The 21,684-nt window shown below is 43.2% G+C and overlaps 2 protein-coding genes across 2 annotated transcripts in view; both read right to left on the bottom strand.

Annotated features, from left to right (window-relative positions):
- Positions 1–21,684, bottom strand: part of jing (AE binding protein 2 jing) — a 289,022-nt gene that overhangs the window by 197,202 nt on the left and 70,136 nt on the right. The gene's annotated exons all lie outside the window — the stretch shown is intronic.
- On the bottom strand, positions 413–6,190 carry LOC140225402 (uncharacterized). Its single transcript, XM_072304210.1, has one exon. It carries the CDS (start codon positions 5,995–5,997, stop codon positions 2,410–2,412), a length of 3,588 nt encoding a protein of 1,195 aa, XP_072160311.1. The 5' UTR covers positions 5,998–6,190; the 3' UTR covers positions 413–2,409.

The raw sequence follows: 21,684 nt of genomic DNA, 5'->3' as shown, positions 1-21,684 counted from the left end.
AATCCGGCACCTCGGCGCCATCCGATAACTAGTTATGCGTCGGGTAATTAATCGATCGATTCGTGAGTCCTATCCCGGGGTGGAATTTGCATTTTAGATGAGAGAGCGGCGAGCGCGAGCGGGCGCGATGGCCGACTGGCTCAGATTCTTCGAGTCCCTGCTCCGAAGACACTCGCTGACACACGCTCGAACCATCAAGAGAGGTCGAACATGAATTTTAGACTGAAACGCCGAGTTTTGGGTTTTTATCCCGTCACGTTGAAGATTTTTGAAGCCTTGTCTCCTGCGTGCCGATTATTGAAATTCATAGACAAAGCTATAGACAAAGAAGACAAAAGAGATATGGAAGGATCCTATGGGTGGAATCGGGTGGTTGCAAAGGACAAAGAAGGTAGGTAATAGAAAACTACAAAAACCCTCAAAAACATTTTTCGGGCAAAAAATCCGGTCGAGGAAATTGACGTGTCACTTCCTTTTAATTAAGTATAAGATAGGCAAAAACCTTTGATGAATTCCCAAAGTCCACTAAGAATAATCTATCAAAAATGTCCAAAAACTTACTCGAAAGGAAAAAATTAAAATGAAAAATACAAAAACAAACACAAAAAAACCTTGCCAAAAGCAAACAAAAAACCGATTTTGAGATAAATCCCTCGAATGAACTTGAAATCACAAAATCGGTCGAGGATGTCAACTGAAATTTTCCCCCCTTCAATTATGAGCTCTGCAACAAGCGTGACTCGCTTGAACCTTTTCATACACGAGCCGCACGAATTCAGCTCTTCTTCTCTCCTCTCCTTCCGTCCATGGACAGAGGTCCAAAATTTTTCGGATTTACTGACGCGACCGGCTGCGGCTCGATGCTCTCAGTGAATCGGTGCCTTCTTATCCCTGAAGTCGGCTTCAAGTCGGTTGCATGCAGTCGACCCATTTTTCCATAACCACATGTTAGACTTTTTCGAAACATGATTCACCTGAAACATGGATTTTTTTTTAAGGGAGCTTACAATTTGCTTTGGACGGTAGGTAGGTTGAAAGTAATAATTGTTCTTATACTCTATCAGTTAAGTATAGGATACATCATGGATGACATTTCAACGGACACGTTGGGTCCGGAGAAGTGAGGGGATTTCTGAATCGCCAAATTATTAGAGGAATAGTTATAGTGGAGAGAAGTTGAGTCCCCTCACGGAATGAATCCCACTTAAGTCGACAGGTTGTACGTGTTTCCCTCTACCTTTTGTGTCATCTTAGTAATCCACCCATGTTTACGCATCAAGCCGCAGCCGGTCGCGTCAGTAAATCCGAAAAATTTTGGACCTCTGTCCATGGACGGAAGGAGAGGAGAGAAGAAGAGCTGAATTCGTGCGGCTCGTGTATGAAAAGGTTCAAGCGAGTCACGCTTGTTGCAGAGCTCATAATTGAAGGGGGGAAAATTTCAGTTGACATCCTCGACCGATTTTGTGATTTCAAGTTCATTCGAGGGATTTATCTCAAAATCGGTTTTTTGTTTGCTTTTGGCAAGGTTTTTTTGTGTTTGTTTTTGTATTTTTCATTTTAATTTTTTCCTTTCGAGTAAGTTTTTGGACATTTTTGATAGATTATTCTTAGTGGACTTTGGGAATTCATCAAAGGTTTTTGCCTATCTTATACTTAATTAAAAGGAAGTGACACGTCAATTTCCTCGACCGGATTTTTTGCCCGAAAAATGTTTTTGAGGGTTTTTGTAGTTTATATCAGGTCGTTTTTGGGTGGATTTCTTAAAGCGACCTCCTCATCTCCCCTTATAGTCGCTCCTATCCTCGCCAATCAATTTTAGACACAAGATTTATTCAGATGATTTCCTTTGTCCGTTTTTTATTAGTGGTACAATTTTTTTTCTTGTAACCTTTGCTATGAGACCTTGTAAAAAAGAAGCATCATTGAAAGATGTCTGGCAAAAGTAACAAGTTCTCGTCTTGCAGCTACTTTCCAGACTTTTTTACTCAGTCACTACTTTGATGCGTGTAAGTTTCAGTGTCATAAAAAAAATATAAAGCAACCTCCTCATCTCCCCTTATAGTTGCTCCTATCCTCACCGACTACCATTGGACAAGGCAGTTTATGGATAATTCTTTTTGTCCATTTTAAGAACTAACAGTGAAAGTTTTCTTGAACTTTCTTAGAAAAAAGGCAAATGAAAGCAGCTTTCGGTCTGTTTGCGGCTGCTTTCCAGAATTGGTTTCTTTTTTCTTTTGCCAGTCCTTTCTCCGTAACTGCGACTTTATTCCATGGTAATTGAGAGGAAGTCTGTGTTAAACGGATTAGTATGTAATTGGGTTGATAAGACTATAGGGATGCAATCTTTCGGTTTTTTCCCAACATTCAATTACTCCGATGCTACAAACTTTTCTTTCTCATACTTCTCCCTCACGGTTGGAGCTTGGTGTAAATTAAGAGATACGCGGAAGAGCAGCCTTGATTGCTACACCAATCGTAGGATCTTATGCTCTCATCGTCCGCTTCAACGTACTGTCCAGCGGTCTGAATTACACTTGTGTAGTGTCCAGACTCGATACTCGAACCATGGTGACGGACATTTGCGTGTAATTCGTACCGATCTGCCCCGAGGGTAAGATTTTTTGTCGGAAGCTCTGTCACTTGGAATCTATCATTTTTCACGAAAATACCTTCCTGAATTTCAGTTGTGCGGAGAATTTGAATGGCCAACACATTGCCTGGGTTTCGTACGACTGTGCGGCTAAAACATTTGCCCGAGCATCTTTGGCCATCCGCTGATATATTCTCACAGCGGATGTCATCGTTCGGAGACCAAGCGCTTAGGGCGGAGTAGAGTCCCTGAATATTACTTTGCAATCCTCGTATTGGCATGGAAAGGATGTATTGGGTGGACTCGATAGGTCTGACAGTGCTGCAATCTGCACATTTCAGCTCTAATACCTCTGTGAACTTAGTACTATCCATCAACGCAGCGTTATGGAGAATCAAGTAATCCATGAATTCCCTCGCACATTGCTGCTGAGCGAGCATGAACTTTTCATCCGTTTCGATACGAACGGTATAAGCAGAAAGCAATCCTCTTCGATAGGTATGATAAAGATTTGCAAGGTCTCTCAACGCACTGCGGCTGGGATAGTTTATCAGAGCAGACCTCAGAGGTTCTAAACTTAACAGAGCTTGTAATGTTGCATTAGCGTAACAGGACACTTTACTCCCATTTTCTGGCATGTTTTGAAATCTTGGGAAAGTAGACAAGTCCGATTTCTGGGCGAGGAGAGGAGGAGCATGGGACCTCTTCGGTGCGTCCGAAAGGGGACCGGCAGTGGTTGCATTCGGAGCGACATTTTTACTCCTGGACTCTGTTGAGGCGATTGTAGCGTCCAACTTCAGTCGCTTTCGAGCTGTTTTGTCAGATCTTGTCTGCGGTGGAATTTCCCCACCTCGTTTGGCGACAGCAGAGGGCGCTGGGGGAACAGTCTTGTCCGTAGCATCCTTCACCGGAGCAGGTTTTTTCTGCCTCGGACCAATATTGGATGGGTCCACTCTGCGGTAAAAGAGGAGCTGAGCATCGACAGACCCTTTTGGCCATCTTCCTACAGCGACGTTACAATCGTCGGCTGATATGAATTTCCTGCCAGACACGACAAGAGCATCGCAGTGGCCTGTTTCGAAATTCGGGCCGTGATGGAATAATGCTCCATGCAACCTGTAGCGATGACCACCGACTGTGATAGTGGTCGTCTGAAGCGCCGGTGATCGAAATTTGGTGTTTTTCACAAGCCTTCCGTCAGGTTTCTTTTCCCACAGTGGCATCTCTACGAAGAGTACATCTTGCAGTTTCTGCAACTCCGAGCACTGAACCTCGCTGTTTCTCTTGCAAGTAGAGCATGTTGAGTTCGAAATGGGGGACCAAGAGAGAATATTTTCTAATAATTCCGTGACCTTGTTCTTGTTCTGTCCCGTAGGTGGTAATCGCAGAATGTACTCGTCCAAAATGTCGACGCTCTTGGTGTCGCAGGTCTTGCATTTTTTCTGGATTATCAAAGCGAATTTGCACATCCCTTGCAAGGTTTCACTCCTCTCGACCAAGGCGTGCAAGAAGAGGGAAGGATTTTGCTCCTGTTTCTCGACAAACCGATGCCCCAATTCTTGGCGGATACCTTCGGAGGAAAGCGAAACTTTTTGTTTAAATTGAAATTGCTTGGCGACAGCTCGCAAAGAAGTCATTCCACTTGAGCTCCGCAATGAATTTCGCACAGGCTCGTAGCTGAGTAAGCATTGTAGATTAGCGTTTGCAAAGCTCGAAACACCATCGCTGTTTACGAAGGCTGGCCAATGAGTGGCGGACGCTCCCTTTTTGGGAGTGGGAGAGTTACCGTAAATGTTTGGGGCCTTCGCATTTTTGGGTGCCCATTGATTATCCGGGAGGTGTTTATTTCTGTGCGTAGAGTACTGCATGACCAGATGTTTTAAGTGAGGAGTCATCTGTCGGAGTCTATTGTACTCAGCGATAGCCGCCTTGTGGGCTTTGATTTTCTCTGGATCGAAGTTGATCAAATGTAAGCCTTCCAGGGTTCTGACCCTGGACAGGGCAACGTAAGATTGTCCGGCGCAGAAGATACGATTTCCAATATCTGCGATGACCGTATCCATGGACATCGCCTGGCTTTTATGGATCGTTCCTGCGTAAGAGAGTCTTAGAGGAAATTGTTTTCTATGAACGAATATGCCTGGCTGTAGTTCAAACTTCCCCACTTCGGGCTCCCGCATTTCCAGGGAATCTTGTTCCGTCCGCAAGGTTACAGCTCTGGGGCGCTTGTTCGAATCGACAACTATATTCTGTGCGGCTCCCGTTGTACCATTCACGAAGCCTGTGGGAACATCCATGTTTTTTGTCAGCATGACTTTGGCGTTCTCTTTGATGACAATCAGTTTTTCTAAACCAGCTGTTCGGGTGGCATCTTCCTCCAACTTTTGAAGCTTGGCGAGCGCTCTGTTCTTGTCCGTCAGTTTGCACTCGATCGAGTCTTCAGCGACGAAATGTATCTCTTCTCCCGGTAACTTCGAGAGTGCTTTTCGGTTTAAAACGTTGCACATTGCTTTTTCGGGCATGAGACATAGTCCCTCTTTTTCTTTACTGAGAACAAAAGATGCCAGTTCATCCGCTCTCTCATCGGGATCGGAACTCTTGAAGGAAAACAAGCGACTGCGAAGAGTCTCTTGATTTTCAGCGGTACAAATACCGAGACGTGCGTTGTCCAACAGTTGGCAGAATTCTGGGTTACTTTGTTGCCGCATGTTGATCAGGAGCTCGTCGTAGTCTTTGAAATATTCCGTCCACAAGTTGATGTTGACGCCACCGGAGAAGTGCTTCTTAAACTCTCGATCGGTCATTTTCTGGAAAATGAACCGCCCCTTCACCGGGCTCAGCTGAAGCAAGTCTCCTACGGCTAGTATATTTATGCCGCCGAAGGGAGCTTTTTCGTGACAGTCGTAAATCTCGGACAGTCTCAGGTGTATCATCATGAAATTCATACTCGAGACCATGGAGATTTCATCGATGACTATGAGAACTACGCCCTCCAGTTCTGCTCTCAATATCTCCAGAACATGATCGGAGAGGCGAGTGTATTTCAAGCTGTCGCCGTGCTCTACAGGCAGTTGAAGCAGCCTGTGGACTGTGACTCCTTTGATTTCGGATGCAGCTGCACCAGTAGGTGCCGTCAACGCAATTTTTCTCTTCAATTCCTGCTTGACCCACTGGGTGAGAGCTTTTATCAAATAGGACTTTCCAGTCCCTCCAACACCGGAGACGAATTTCCTCATCGGGTCCTTCGCCTCGTAGTCGTCAGGATTTTTCTCGTGACTCGTGACGTATCGAGACAATCTTCCTTTTATATTCTCGTAGACTCTACGCTGATCAGGGTTCAGCTGCGATTCCAGCCATGCCAAATCGTGCTCGGGCTGTAAATTTGCAGCATCATGGAAGTCTTGCATTGCCGTTGCGCTTCCACGCGTCTGAATTCCAGTGCCTCAGGACCTAGCAAGTTGTCGTCCGGCAGTTCTGGATTCTCTTCTCCGAACTCTCTACATTTGGCCTCTATGAGTTCGGTTACTGCATCATGGGCAGCGATGATTTCGGAGACCTTTTCATGGTATTTCATTGCCTCCTGAAGGGTGTGTTTTTCAGCGTCGAACGCCTCCGTTAGGTGTCGTACTGACCTTTCAACGCACCGATTCTTCGCCACGGTTTGAATAGCAACAGTAAAGTGTAAAAATACTGTTCTGGCTTTTGTTTCGGGTCGCATCTGTAGTGCTGGATGATGTGCGGTCGCTTCCTTTTGCGCACATATTTCTGCCCGTAAGGATAGAAGGTAGGGAGTGGTTCTCTGATCGGTCGACTCTTAACGATGTCCCAATATTTCGCATAATCGTACAAACAGACGTCGTTCATTTCGCACGGTCTGTTCGGATAGTGGGTGTCGATTATACTAGGACAGAACACGTCAACATCGTTAGGATCCATCTTTTCTATCTCTTTTTTCGGCTTCACCCTCCTGCTGCGAAGGATACTGGTATCGACCCATTTGAAAGTTGTATCGGGGTCTGTTCTGTAAAGCGGTATACTCATTAAAGTATCAGCAGCCTCGAAGGCCCCGCACTCGCGGTTCGCCAGAGATCTGAGCCCGTAATTCCACAGACTTCGGTTCACATCTTCGACGCTGGCAATGGAGTCGAAAACGTCCGTCATGTGACTAGTCTCAGCTTTGGTCTGGTACTTGGAGATGTACTTGCCAATTATGGCGGCTTTGTCACCGACGTACTGTAAGTCCATATTGCCCACCCAAACGAGCATAGTGGCAGGGTTATAATCATTGATACGTTCGGCTCCGTTCGCACGAGGCAAATCGTACAGTCTCGAATTCTTGACCAGATTTCTCCTACCAGCTATAGCGGTAGGTGCATCGCGCAGTTCGAAAGTAGACCGAGCGGCGCGAGGGAAATCAAAGCGGCATACTGTTTTAACACCGTTTTTATAAGTCTTTTTCCGCTTGCAGTAATTGTTACAATGGTGTTGCTGGTATTTAGTGACCTTGGCATGTAACGTTGGGAAAGTCTTTTTGTCCGGAATTTCACAAGTAATGTGATCCTGGATGAACTTGGCTACCTCTTCGCTGGAGGACTTGCCCAGCACCGGTGCATCTTTCACCCAAAGGAGGGTATGCCAATGTGGAGCTCCTCTGGTTTGATATTCCCTGCGCCAAACAAAGTGTTCAATGACGCCCAGAGGTCCTCCACCGGGCTCTGCCAAGAAAGCTAGCATAGCCGATAACTTCTGATGATAATACCTACAGACAGGACCTACATCACCTGCGATGAGACCTGCTGCCTGTTTGGTGTTTTTTTCATCTCCGTCGAGTTCTTTCAAGTACGCCTCGAGATCTTTGTCATCGTAGTCTGCCGGTGCCAAAGTGAGGAAGAAAGTGGGCGGCCCATACGTCTCGATCATTGATAAAATTTCACTGTGGGGCTTTTTCCAGTATTCTTCCGTGTTCCGTACTCTACTGAAAACACTCGTCAGGTCCTTACTGAATTCTCCTGCCTCCATTTTCTTCAGAAACTCCGAGGCGGTCATATTACCGTGAACCACATTCAGAACCTGATAAATGCCAGCCGCCAACTCTCGCATGGTGGCTTGATTTAACAGGTAGAAGAGGTATTGCGTGTTTTTCCTGAACTGAGGTTGCCGATGGAACAATTTCGCATGAACGAAATTCGTAAAGTCGACTTGGACCTCTCTGTCCACTTGGAAATAGTTTTTCCCATCGGGGAACAAATCAGGAAAACACATCGCATCCAGCTTGGCACTTCTCGAGTTAACGCTGGGCTCCTGAATTTTTAACATTTGGTACAAATCTTTGGCGCGATGATTTTCTCTCTTACCGTAAATGGGAAAAATAGTGTAAGGAGCATAAAACTCATCCTCTTTGTCCCGCTGGGTAAGCATGGCAGCTATGTTCTGCAACGGTGGCAGCGAATCATTCAGGCGGTGACCAGGTCGGAGAGGTCTTTCTGGACCTGTTTCCTCGGCTTCGGCTCCGACAATCTCGTCACCATCGATTTGGCCTTGCCCAGCGTCAAGGGAGACGTTCGATTCTTCAAGAAAACAAGCAGGCTCATTATTGACTTCTTGATCGGCATCCGCGTCCGGACAAGAAGTGTCTGCCTGCAAGAGAGGTTCTTCTCTGGCAAGTTCGTGATTCAGAGAGTCGCTCCTCTGCGGAGAATCATGATGTTGCGGTGCATCGGTGGAATTATTTATTAAATCCTCTTCAACATTCAAATCCGCAGCAAGGACATCTGCCGCGTTGATTCCTGTTGAGTCGTGAACAGCTCTTTGATTGACGGACTTTTCTGATAGATTCCTTGCGCCATGCTGAATGTTTTGCGGCTCGTCATCAGAGATCTCTGTGTCCAGACTAGCTTCCGACGGTGCAGGTTGTGCCTCATCGGATTCCGAATCGGGCTCATCCGGATCAGAATCTGCATCAGGTTCGTCCGAACCAGAGTCTGGATCAGGCTCGTCCGGATCACATTCGGCATCAGGCTCGTCCGGATCAGATTCTGCGGTTGAGCGATCTCTTCCCGCAGTGCTTTTCGGAGCCGTTTCTGTGTCTGGGAGGTAACGCAATAGCTCCTCAGCCGATTTCGGTATTTCGACTTTCTCGTACAACGGATTATTCTTCTTCAGCCACTGTAAAGCCCTCAAGACGTTAGTGACGTTCACCACGGACTCCCAGACTTTCCTGTTTTTGGTGGGAAGACCTCTCACTAGAATGAACAATTCTTGGTTGGGCAAAGTTGTTTGCCCTGACTCTAAAACTCTTTTAAGGGTAAGTTCTAAGGGCAGCGGCAAATGGAAAGTCCTCCCCACAACCTTGGAGGTTAAGTGGGCCGACGGTATTTTCCGGTTCATTACCGTCCCCGCTTTGACCACAACTTGGAAGGCTTTAACGAGTTGAATGAACATTTTCTCGAAGCTGTTCAAACATCCAATTTCTGGTGGAATCGGAGGAACTTCCATTTGATTGATGGATGCGATCGGAGGTATGGTGTTGTTTTGTATTTTCGAGTGACAGTAGTCACAGATCCAATCGCAACACGCATCTGTTAGTACCGCGTATGCGAAAATCTCCAGCCACGTCTGATTCTCGATCGGCTTCATCTTCTCGACGGACTTTAAACTTCGCAGATGCATGAGCCTCTCGCAGCACAAGCAGTAGTTTCGCGGGAGGTCCTCCATTAATTTCTTATGGGCTTTAAAGCTTTTTTGGAACTTAACTTGGATTTCATCTTCGGAAACGAATTTTTGTCCGCCCACTTCGAACTCTCCGCCTTTTAACTTCGCTGCTTCTGCCACAGCGGCCAACTCGGATACGTTTCCGTTATATAATGCAAAATCAAGGTCGTCAATCTTATGCAAGAGTCGTTTTAGGGTTTGCAACTGACGAAGTAATGATCTTACACGAGGGTAATGAGGCCCCAGGTTCTGCAACACGACGAACGGAGCTCCTTTACCGTCATCGAGTCTGCAGGATAGCGTATGGCCTGATTTAATAGGGCTCTCAACGCACACTCTATTGGAGCAATCATTCATACTCACGATAAAAAGGACTATTGCCTTTAAAACGACAGACTGAGATAGTTCGGAAAGTATTTTCTTCACTTTATTTGTCGCATCTGCCTCGTTCACTTTACAGACATCACTTTCGCAAGGCCACTTATGAGATTTCCGCGCATTTTCCCAGTATCGAAAGACATTTTGAACAACGCCTTCGTTATCGAAAATGAGGGGACCACGAGCTGAAGGGATGGCCTTGTAAGAGAGCTCATTAAAATAACTCTCAGTGAACGAGGTATGTTGTTTGGGGCCCAAAATGGCGGCACAACAATCGTCTTCTTTCGAGAGATTTCTAGCGATGGTGAGTCGAGTATCGCATTCAGACACCAACTCTTTATGAACACTTTTGAACTGAGCGAGTAACCTTTTACGATGGATCATACACCATTTAACCAAGGTCTCGGCTTCCATCGCTGCGCTTACTTGAGAGCCCTTTAAACGAGAAGAGATATTTTTTTCTATCATACCCTCGGGAGATTGGAGTATGAAGACATTCCTTCTTAATTTACCTCTGGAGTAAACTTTGAAACTTTTGAAAGTTTTATTGAAAATCGGTCGGTTAATCCTGGCTTTCGGTACATTCCTCCGGAACGTAGAGGGCCTCGAAAGTCGGGCTGCTAGCCTTGAAGGATGATTCCTCTTTGAAACCGAAAGTGGCTGCTCACCGATCCTGTCAATCGAACAAGTCTGGACAGGCCCTGGTCGAGGTGCAGAGGAGTCAGGATTCTCGATATTCTTTTCCACCTCCTCTTGAGCGGTGGTATTTCCTACTCTTATCGGTGGAAAGTTATTTTGATTCGGAAGATCATCTTCAGGCGGTGGAGCAGCATTTTTACGCATGGATGCACCGTTACCTTTAGATGAAATTCTTCCTTTTTTCTTTCTACCAAGAGAAGATGATTTCTGCTTGGAGCTACGCTTTTTTTTATTCTTATCATCGTTGTAGCGTCTGAGAAGCCCTGCACTGGAAAATGCTTCCGACACATTTTTGGCAACTTCCTTGCGAATCAGAGCGTACTGCTTTTTGTACCACCGACTTTTTCTGGCTCCCCAGAAATGCAGTTTTCGCTTTCTTTTTGTTGGCACCGGAGAATCAACTCCAATAGAGAGAGATTCATTTCGAGCTACAGTTTCAGATTCACTTTCTGAAGTGGAAAGTGAATGTTCTGCAGCATATGACTCGATGAACTCTTGTGCGCTGAGGTCTTGGCTGAGAGCGACAGCCTCAACCCCAGAATCCATAGATAAGTCCGTACCGGAAAGTTGGACTACTAAATCATTTTCATGCTGATTTAGTAGGTCACAGCTTTCGGAATTGGACAACCTAGGTTTTTTCTTCCGGGGAGATGCTACGGTGACGCAATCAAAGAGTTCATGGCTGGAAGTAACAGCCTCATCTTCAGAATGCATAGATATTTCTGGGCTGGAAAGTTCGACAAGAAAATCATTTTCTTGCTGACTTAGTTCATCGTACCAATCGGTATTTGTTAACCTAGGTCTCTTTGCCGGAGGAGATGATACAACCGAGCCTTCTTCGTTACCATCGGCAGGCACAGAGAGAGAGTCTGCTGAGGGAACGGCTCGGACTCGAATACCCCGATATTCTCCTCCTATCCGCGTTCTTATTTTCTTCATGAATCGACAGATAGGAGTAAGAGGCTCTAAACTAAGATGCTCTTGACCACTCTCCGTATGAGGAGGTGCATGGGGTACATTGACAATGTCACACATGGTGGAAGCACGAGGAGCCTGGGGTTGAACATAAGACCCAGAAATTGGGTGGCTGCTCAACTGATCCTGGAGGCAAACAGACGCCAAATCAGGAGAACAGTTGTAGTTGAGGTTTTGACTGACCTGAGTTTCTGGACAGATCATTGGAGGAGAATCTCTCGGCTCCCCAGCAAGAGAGTGACTACGAGTCAACTTTAGGAGATGAGGCGTGGCCTTCTCACTCAAAATTGAATCATGACAAGTACGGTCATTATTAACGTTAGTTTCATGTCCAAAATGGAGTGGTATTTCGTGAGGACACAAACCATTATCTGATATGTTGTCATCTGCAATTTCTGGAAGGCTGACATATCCAAATTTAGCACCAGAGGCTCCTTCCAAATCGCAGGATGGTGAATCATCTTCCCGTTCAGGCTGATTTTCGCCTTCGGTAGGATCACATTTTGAAAGAGCCTTTCGTACTTTATCGTAGGCTCTTTTTCTAAAGGATTTTTCAATAGTCTTTTCATCAATTCCCTGAATTAACAAAGAGGTTGAAAGAGTATTGCAATCCTGATCGTTAGTACCTGTAGGAAACACAACATCAGATCGCTTAGCAGCATGCTGTGCCTTCCGCTTGGCTTTCAATCGTCGAGCTTTGCTTGGCATTGCAATAAGTGTTAACTACCAAAATATAAGAGGTAGTGGGTGTAAAGAGCAGGAAACTCAAATTACACAAGTACGGATAATCTGCATAAAGAGTGAAACTCAACTTATGCGATGAGAGATAATGCGTATGAAGAGCGAACTCAACTTATACGATTAGAAATTATTTGCATAAAGAGCGAACTCAACTTATGCAATAAGAACTGGTGAGTGTAAGGAGCAAGAAACTCAAATTACACAAGTGCAGATATTTTGCATAAAGAGTGAAACTCAAATTATGCGACAGGAGATTCTACGTATAAAGAGTGCAATACTCAGCTTATACGATTTCAAAATATTTGCATGAAGAGCGAACTCAACTTATGCGATAAGAACTGGTGAGTGTAAGGAGCAAGAAACTCAAATTACACAAGTGCAGATATTTTGCATAAAGAGTGAAACTCAAATTATGCGACAGGAGATTCTGCGTATAAAGAGTGCAATACTCAGCTTATACGATTTCAAAATATTTGCATAAAGAGCGAACTCAACTTATGCGATAAGAACTGGTGAGTGTAAGGAGCAAGAAACTCAAATTACACAAGTGCAGGTATTTTGCATAAAGAGTGAAACTCTTCTTATGCGACAAGAGATTCTACGTATAAAGAGTGCAATACTCAACTTATACGATTTCAAAATATTTGCATAAAGAGCGAACTCAACTTATGCGATAAGAACTGGTGAGTGTAAGGAGCAAGAAACTCAAATTACACAAGTGCAGGTATTTTGCATAAAGAGTGAAACTCTTCTTATGCGACAAGAGATTCTACGTATAAAGAGTGCAATACTCAACTTATACGATTTCAAAATATTTGCATAAAGAGCGAACTCAACTTATGCGATAAGAACTGGTGAGTGTAAGGAGCAAGAAACTCAAATTACACAAGTGCAGGTATTTTGCATAAGGAGTGAAACTCTTCTTATGCGACAAGAGATTCTACGTATAAAGAGTGCAATACTCAACTTATACGATTTCAAAATATTTGCATAAAGAGCGAACTCAACTTATGCGATAAGAACTGGTGAGTGTAAGGAGCAAGAAACTCAAATTACACAAGCGCAGGTATTTTGCATAAAGAGTGAAACTCTTCTTATGGGACAAGATAAAAAGCGCAGTATAGAGAGAAAGGTCTCAACTTATACCATAGCAAAATATGTGTATAAAGAGTAAAACTCAACTTGTGGGATCTTGCCCACAAATGGATTGGCACAAAGAAGAGAGTCTTAACTCATATAAAGTAGGAAAAATAGGTTTCTTTTCCAGAGAAACGAGGAGACACGTTATCCAAGTGTTAGAAAAGGGACTTGGAAAGTTGAGTGTACTTCCTCTCTCAAGCAAAATATGGAATGTAATAAAGCTTAGATATTTTACCTAATTAACGAAGGCACAAATAATTAATAGATCACTAATAGAATTAATAGACTAGAAAGAAATGGCACAGTGACACAGTGTTCACTCAAACTTCACTAGAAGGAGATGGAATGAGGAAAATATGATGAAATCAACGTGTCGTTTTATCTTATATGACAAAACGATAATAAAAAAAGTACGAACACCGTTTGAAATGCACCAACAAGAGTAGATTTTTCTTTATTTAAATCAAAATTGGTTAAAATGATTTTTCTTTGTGTGAAAATGAAAATGGATATAATCTTAAAATCAGTGATCTGAGTGATCAGGTTATGTTTTGTTCCTGTTGTTGGTTTCTATTTGCTGTCTTGTTCGTTCCGCGGTTCAACAATGGGTTCAACAGAGGAAACGTAAAAAAAGGAGCCAATCAGAAATTGATTTCGAAAGACGCTACTCTAGTTAGGACGACTCGAGTGTTCATTGGTTGACGAGAAACTACGTCATTAACAAGGTGGCAACCACAATCGATTTTTCACTGAAAGATGTGTAATAATTGATCAAACGTTTACAGAACTGCTGTTGATCTACATAATGTAAATAATGAATAATAATGTAATCATCGTAATTTTTATTTAAAAAAAAGACGCCAGATTAAAGATCAGGGGGAAAGGAGCCCCTTGAACCTATGTGTCGCGGATAGTGTGTTCCGTTGGTTGGAAAAAGTTATGTTGGTACCAAGTCGTGAGCTGTCTACGTCATTTTCGTTTTGGCGGACTCTGAATGTGATGATCGTGGAATTTTGAGTCCTTATTTTTACTGAACTTCAGACAGTGGGAAACGCACACAGAACTGTTGTCAAATTAAATGATGTTTCTAATTATTAATAATGGAACTATCGTGATCTTTTTATCCAAAGGATTGACGCCAGATCACGGATCGGTTGGGAACAATTAAATCTATGAATCGCTGCGTTGCAGCTAGTGTCTTTTGTCCACCCAATAACAAAAAATTATGTTGGTACCTGCACTTGGTATAAAGATTGACAACTGACTTGACCTATTTAATTTATTATCTTATGTGTTCTTAATGCAGTGAATAAGTCTGGAGATCTAAGTATTGGCATGAGTTCATTAGAAAAAAAGGCTCATCTGAATGTGAGAGGCCAAAGCGGTACTTACGGTCACCATACCTGGGTTCGTAGGCTCACCCTCGTACCTACTGAGACGGCAATCTCCATCTCTTGATCGGAGGATATGCCGCACCTAGTTGGTAAGAGTGGAGAGGCATTTATGATTACATTGATACCATGGGGTCTAATTGTATTTAGCCTTGATTAACACGATCACACTTATTCCAATGGAACTAGGCAGGAACACGTACCTACGAATCTTACTACTGTAGTCCTCGTAACAGATAAGCAATTTATTCCGTTACGCTTTTGAACAGAGGAAGAATGGACGCACCCATTTCACACAGTAATCGATGCAAGAAAATGAAGCCTTCATTGTATTTTTATCATCAACTTATGAAATTATGAGAATAAAACGGGTACATACCTTTCATTAAAGACCTTGTTATACATTGTTGGGCAAAATGAAGTTTCTAACAACTCCTGACGCAAAATCAAAGAGACTCAGAAGAAACCAATTTGAGCAAATGCTCACAGTCAAAGACCTTTGATTATGTGACATTAAGTTGACCTATGATTGAACTGTTCCGAAAAGGGATGGAATTGTGCCTCACATACTCAGGTTCGCAAGCCACGCGTAACAAGAACGGTAGAAGAGATAGGAGGATTCCAAGATAAATCATGAAGGAAACATGTTCTTAATGTAAATAACATACACTTCAGAGAAGCATAATCACTCCAGTGCACATAGGTTGATGGCAAGATATAGAGCGAATAAATTTTGGTCGACGTTCAGTGACAGTCGCATGTGAAGGCCGAGGCTCATATTCCAGTAATTTTTAGACTTTAGTAGTGAGAATACATTCTGTGATGTAAATGCTGCTTCCTTTGGAGAGTTTGGCACAATTTCGGTGTAATTTCGTTAACATAATTTACCTGAATTACATCTATCGCTTAGGTCAGGTACTGACATCAACAAGACGACATAACCTCACTTAAAAATTTGTCACATTTTCGTTCAATAAAATAAAGATACCACTTGAACATTTTAAGAGAAACTAAGGTAATAGAATATCGGGCTCCAGTAGAACACGTGAGACGTAATAATATGAGTATGTAAATATAGTAGTTAGCATCTACAAAGAATTAAACTCTTATCCAAATTAGGTAAATCTATTCACAACTAGTTAAAGTAAAGAGGTTGGTAACGACCGACCAGAAATCACTTGAGATTTTTAAGAAACCAATGAAGTAGTGTATCGGGATAAAAGTGGGCGTAATAATATAAGTGTGTAATATTAGTTAGGATCTAAAATGAATTGAACTTTTAAATTAAATCTGTTCATTATTCACAAATAAATACAGTAGATGGAGGTTGATAACGACGACAGGAATTTCGTTCCCGAAACTCGGACGAACCTGAACAGAATGAACCAATGGCGTTGAACCATTATATTACTGGTTTTTTTCTAAATTCAAAAATTATAGCTAAAATTTTGAAGGATGTAAGCGGATGCTGGATTATCCGTGAGATAAAGCGCTTTTTTATGTGGCAAAATGAAATCCTCACATCTTCACGGAGTGCCCTTTACATAGGCTCCATTACAATCTGCGGCCGGGTAAGCGAGAAATCTGTTGTTAAAGATGGTCATGACGGGCAGTTTAGTCGTATTTTCCGTAATTTCTCTTTTGGTTCACTAGGAATGTTAGAAAACTGTAAAAACCCATGGACACGGTAACATGACGATTCTTTAGGTACCCACTTTTATGGGTCTAAGGTTTACCGTTATCGCGGAGTTTGAGTGACTTTCTCAGGACCCTGGATTCTTGAAATTCAAATTTCCCGGCAAAGTAAAAAGTAAAATTTTCCTTGTTTTGGGTCATTAAGTGCTTATAACTTTTTGAAAACTCGATGGATCTTAATGAAACCCTTAAACGCCATCCGGCTAACTTAGCTGCGTCCATAGACACCAAGATCGTTGGAATCCGTGCCGCCGTTTGCTCTGAATTCCATTCTAAATCGAATCAATTTTCAGATTAAGGGAGTTGCCTGTGACTAAGAGTGTCGGCCACCCGTTTGTTATCGGGACTTTAGTAGGACGTCATTTTCCTCGACCGGGGGTGGCTACCGCCACTCTTGACTAAGTAACGGCAACCCAAGAGGGATCCGATATTAGTCCATCATCTGCTCCCTTAGCCTTGAGGAACCACTCATTTCAACCGATAGGAAAGCTCCATACTTCCTATGTCTTCTTTTGTCTATCGCTTTGTCTATCAATTTCAATAATCGGGCCGCTGGGACAGTTTTACGGGATTTGTCCAATGGAAAAATCCCTTTTTCGGTGGTCGAGCTTACACCAATAACCATAGAAGGGATTATTTGAAGATCCGAACTCATTTATGAGTGCAGTGGTGCATTACGATGTGAATTTTCTTACAGCGGTTCTTACTAGGAATTCGGAAAAATTAATTTTTAAATCAAAAAGTGAACTTACTTCATTAACGATATCGATAAATGCGGCAAAATAATCACGTCGACTATGAATTGTCGATCGTTAAATGAATTTTGTCAAGTTATCGATTCAGATATCGACGCGAAAATAATCAGCCTGCAGGGCTTTTCGACTTGAAGTTTATTGAGGTTTACATAGAAGAAGCCTCCTCCTGTTAAATTTTATTTTCAAGGGTCAAAAATTAATTTCTTCGGGGTCTTCCCAAAACCACCACCGTGTAATCATTGCAACCAGATGTTTCACAACCTCAAAACCAAAATTAAAGTATTTTCTTCTATGTATTGACTATGTATTGGCTAAACATACCCACAACATTTCCTCCTTACTCTCAAACAGAGAGTAGCTATGCTGTCGTGCTAAGTAAGAACGCCGTATGAACATTCGAGAGTTGCCAAATTTCCCCGGATGAAAACGTATTTTTGACGAAATTTTTGTATATTTTTCCTTAAAATTTTCAGATATTTTAGAATAAAATGCGAACAAAATAGTCTGAAAAATCAGAAGAAAAATATTTACAATTTCCCCAATAAATTCGCATTTTATCAGAGGAAATTTGGCAACGGCTGGAGGTTCATTTGGCGTTCTTCCTAAAAGCATGGCAGTATGGACTTCCACCCTTTGTAAAAATACTCATGAAACACTACATCAAAAAGAGACCGGTGGGTGTTTACCGAAAAAAGAATCAAAATCCGTGAATTCGATTGGCTAGCAAGGAACCCGTCACGTCACGACCAGACGATAGACCCGCGAGCTGGCGGATCAAAGGCGCGTCACCCACCCGAACGCTTCCGCGGAGCCGTAAGCCGCAAGATTACGGACGGGGGAAAAAGAACTGGCTGATCGAATTTTCATCCTCGGGGCACTTTCCCTTTTATCCGCAGTCGCGGGCAGGATCACGGCTCCGAATCGCCATCCATGAGGGTGGAACCGGCACACAGTGGATCGAATCGAAGGGGGAGGTCGGAACAAAATTTGGAAACTTTAAAAGCTTATAACTCCGTTCATACAACACTTTGAGGTTTTAGAAGTGGTTTCATTAGTTTCTTCGTGCAATTTTCTTTTAGAGGCACCCCTTAAACTTTAAAATTTGACGAATTTACCATTAAAATTTGCAGTTTTAGTTAAAAATTGCATGTCCGACCTCTCCAACTGATTCAATCCACTGCGCGGCAGGGGAAGAAAAAAAATAAAGGAAAAAAACTAAAACAGCCCAAAAATGGTTTCCTTTGATAGAAATGTTGACTGTTCAACTAACGGGGCTGCCACAGAATTTAGAAAATGAAATTCCCTGACATTTTCGCGATACATTTTGGTGAATTCCCCTGACGATGATGCTCGGATGGTCAAACCGATTTTAGATAGCAAATAAAGATGACCCAACAATTTTCCTTGACATTTCCAGGTTTTCCCTGACTTTCTAATTTCCCGGTTATCCCGGTATTCCTTGATAGTGGCAACCCTGTACCAAGAGTTCTAGCGCTTTTAATCCAGAGGGATTATCAATCTAATGTAACTGAAAAAGAAACGAAAAAATTTGATTACTCGAGCAAAAATTTAAGTCTCAACAGGATACTGCAACATTGGAATACAGGACGTCAGATTAAGCTTCCCCTCCTACCTGAGCGCGATGGTGGAAAGGGGGAGGTCCCATCGCGACAGGGACAGGACAATCCGCAATCGACGAGAAACTCATTCCGCAAAGCCGGAAAGCTCTCCATATAAAAATAAACTCATTTTTCTTTCCCTCCCCGGTCCCTGCCTGATTTTCGACCCTCGTGCCCATCACTCTTCGAGGAAGAACGCCGTATTAGCCGCCAGACGTTGCCAAATTCCCTTCGATAAATCACAAACTTTCGCGTAAATTTGTGCGTATTTTTCCTCCGAATTTTCTGGAAATTTTGTTCGTGATTACGTCTAACACGTGTCCGAAAATTTCAATTTTTATATTCATAAATTTCCTCAAACATATGTGTTTTCTGAGAGAAATTTGGCAACGTTCGACTTTTCTTACGGCGTTTTCCCTTAACCTTGAACTTGTTGGCGAACGGTGAACTCGGAAACGGCCTACCGCCTGCTCCCGTCCGAAAATAAACAGGATTACGGATGATTCCTTCGGGCTCTCCTGCGCTTTACTGATGCGTAAGAAAATGTTCGCTGTTCCTTTCATTCCAAGGTCAAAATTGGATTTAAAGCCTTACGCCACCTTGAAGGGCCGTCAAAGCATTGCGAACACCGTTATAAAAAGTATAAAGAGAGAACTGCTGCACGCTGAGAAAAACCAAGGCGCCTTCAATTTGTATCATGCAACACGCCCATCCACAGAACACGAATAGTTGCATTCAGGAGCTGTGATGAACTTCACCTCCCTTCACGTATCCATCTACTACAAACGGAACGGAGAACATTTAGATGGTGAAGGTGAAATTACCTAACCACGAATCCCGATTTGCGGCGTTGGGCATTAGAACGTTGCCGAATTTTCCCAGCATATAATATTTATATTTTAGAAAAGTAATGACCACTTTTTCTTGAAATTTTCAGATGCTTTAGATTCAATTGGACAATTTAATTGCAATTCCGAATTACAATTTTTGGTTCAGTTTTGAAACAACGAATATGCTCTTATTTTCCCTATGTGCGTAAGTGTTTTTACGAATGAGCCAGAGATTGCAGATTCCAACTGAAATATGAAGTCCGAGTGTCAATAACATTCTTGAAACGATTAGGAGAAAAACATACAAAAATGTACCTAAAAATCCTATTTTAGTAAAGGAAACTTGGCAACGCCAATATGCTCATAAGGCGTTTTTCTTAAGGCAGAAAAGATGAGCGATCAAGCAAGCGGAAGCTCAAGACGATGGAATACACAATGATAATCGGAAATCGCACGACGGTTTCTCCGGTTCCCCGTCATTCACCGTCCATCGCACTGGTGGCTCTCGCTGGTGAATGGTGATGATGTTGCACGGTCCTCGTTAAGCTGCGCGTGTTTCAGCGATGCACCGCGTTTGTGTGGGTTGCATCCGCGTCAGTGTGCGTTCGCCCCGTCGCTGTGGTAGTGTGATTTTGAGCCACTCACTCCGTTGGTTCCGCTTTCTCCCAAATCCTGAGGCTTCCATACCTCCTGTCCCCTCAGTGGCGTGGCGTGCTTTGCGATATATCGATTGATCCGCCATTCAAACCTATGAAAAAAGATCGATTATCAGGGTGTTCGCAGCGAACACCTTAATAATCGATTCTTTACCATAGGTTTAAATGGCGATATATCGATAATCGATCATTCACGCCACGCCACTGATATTCTAGATTATATCGCGTACAAAATTGTCTGAAAATTTTGGGGAAAAAAAAAAATGGACTGAGTTAAGCAGAAAGGAACCAACCCACATATTGGAAAAAATTGCGGTAGAGTGGTTTTGAACTCAACCACTGGCTCTGACTATCTATCCCCAAAATCACAGTTTTTGTTGGAGCAATTTTGCAAAAATTGAACTTGAAGTTTTCTTTACATTGAGTCTGATGCAGAGCCAAACATTAAACCTCTTTATCTCGGTTCGGTCCCGATGTGGCTTGGTTCCTTTCTGTTTAACTCCGTCCAATATTCACAATTCTCTCAGTAACTTCCGTTTTTATCGAAGCAAATTTGGCAACGTTTGAAGGCTCATACGGTGTTTTTCCAAAGCACGGCATTATGGGGCGGTAGACGGAGGGGTGGGAATGGGGTGGGGGGGGGGGGCGCCGTCTGAAATACCGACGAAATGAAAGGAATGAGCTCCGTACCAGCTCCGTGCCGGGACGACGACGGTTTGTGACGTCGACCGTCGCGTCTCGTTTTCGCGCTTGCAAACTTCCGAAGTCGAGGGGGCATGGTTGCCATAAGGGACTGAAAATTTATTACTATCCCCATTTAAACTCATGTAAAATATCCAAAGATCGCACAATCCGGCGACCTTGCGAGGGGGGACTGTTGAAAATAGAGTAACTTTATGGGAAGAGAACGGACACGTCGATAATTTTGGAGGTTAGGTCGCGGAGCTCTTGGGGCCCGAAAGGGCGACTTGTCTATGACTACAGGGTGTACCAAAAGTCCGTCCCACCCCTGCTAACTTTTGAACAAATTGAGGTAGGGTAATGAAACTTTGGGAATGTTCCTATCTCAAAGGGGACCATCTTTTGAGGGGGTCAAAATTTTGGTCCCCCCTCAGGGGGGCGCGGGGGGCCCCCAACTTTTTTTTTCAAATGGCAACCCCTATCTTGTGATACATCATTCGAAAAAGCATAAAAAACTAAGAATTTTGGCGCAAACCGCAGATCAATATCTTAATTTTTGACCGAGTTATGATAGGTCAAAGGTCAAATTTGACCTATTTTCAAAAAATCATAACTCCGGTTCAAATTATCGTAAAGAAAAAAATAAAACGGGAAAATCTACCAAATTGTGTCCGCTTTTAAGTAAAAATTGCAGAAATCACTTCGCTGTAATTTTAAGGGGGGGCTCGGACCCCCAAATACGTCAATTCAAAGGTCATTCAATTTTCCCGCGGAAAAAGGCAATTTCCCCTAGATTTGCCTCCACATTATCTCAGTAAGGTCA

The sequence above is a fragment of the Bemisia tabaci genome, chromosome 9, assembly GCF_918797505.1.
Source record: "Bemisia tabaci chromosome 9, PGI_BMITA_v3".
NCBI classification, from domain to species: Eukaryota; Metazoa; Arthropoda; class Insecta; order Hemiptera; family Aleyrodidae; genus Bemisia; species Bemisia tabaci.
This window is presented reverse-complemented; position numbering and strand designations above follow the sequence as displayed.

What these genes read in the sequence shown, in the direction of transcription:
- LOC140225402 (XM_072304210.1), bottom strand. Translation starts at nt 5,997, where the DNA reads ATGCAAGACTTCCATGATGCTGCAAATTTACAGCCCGAGCACGATTTG.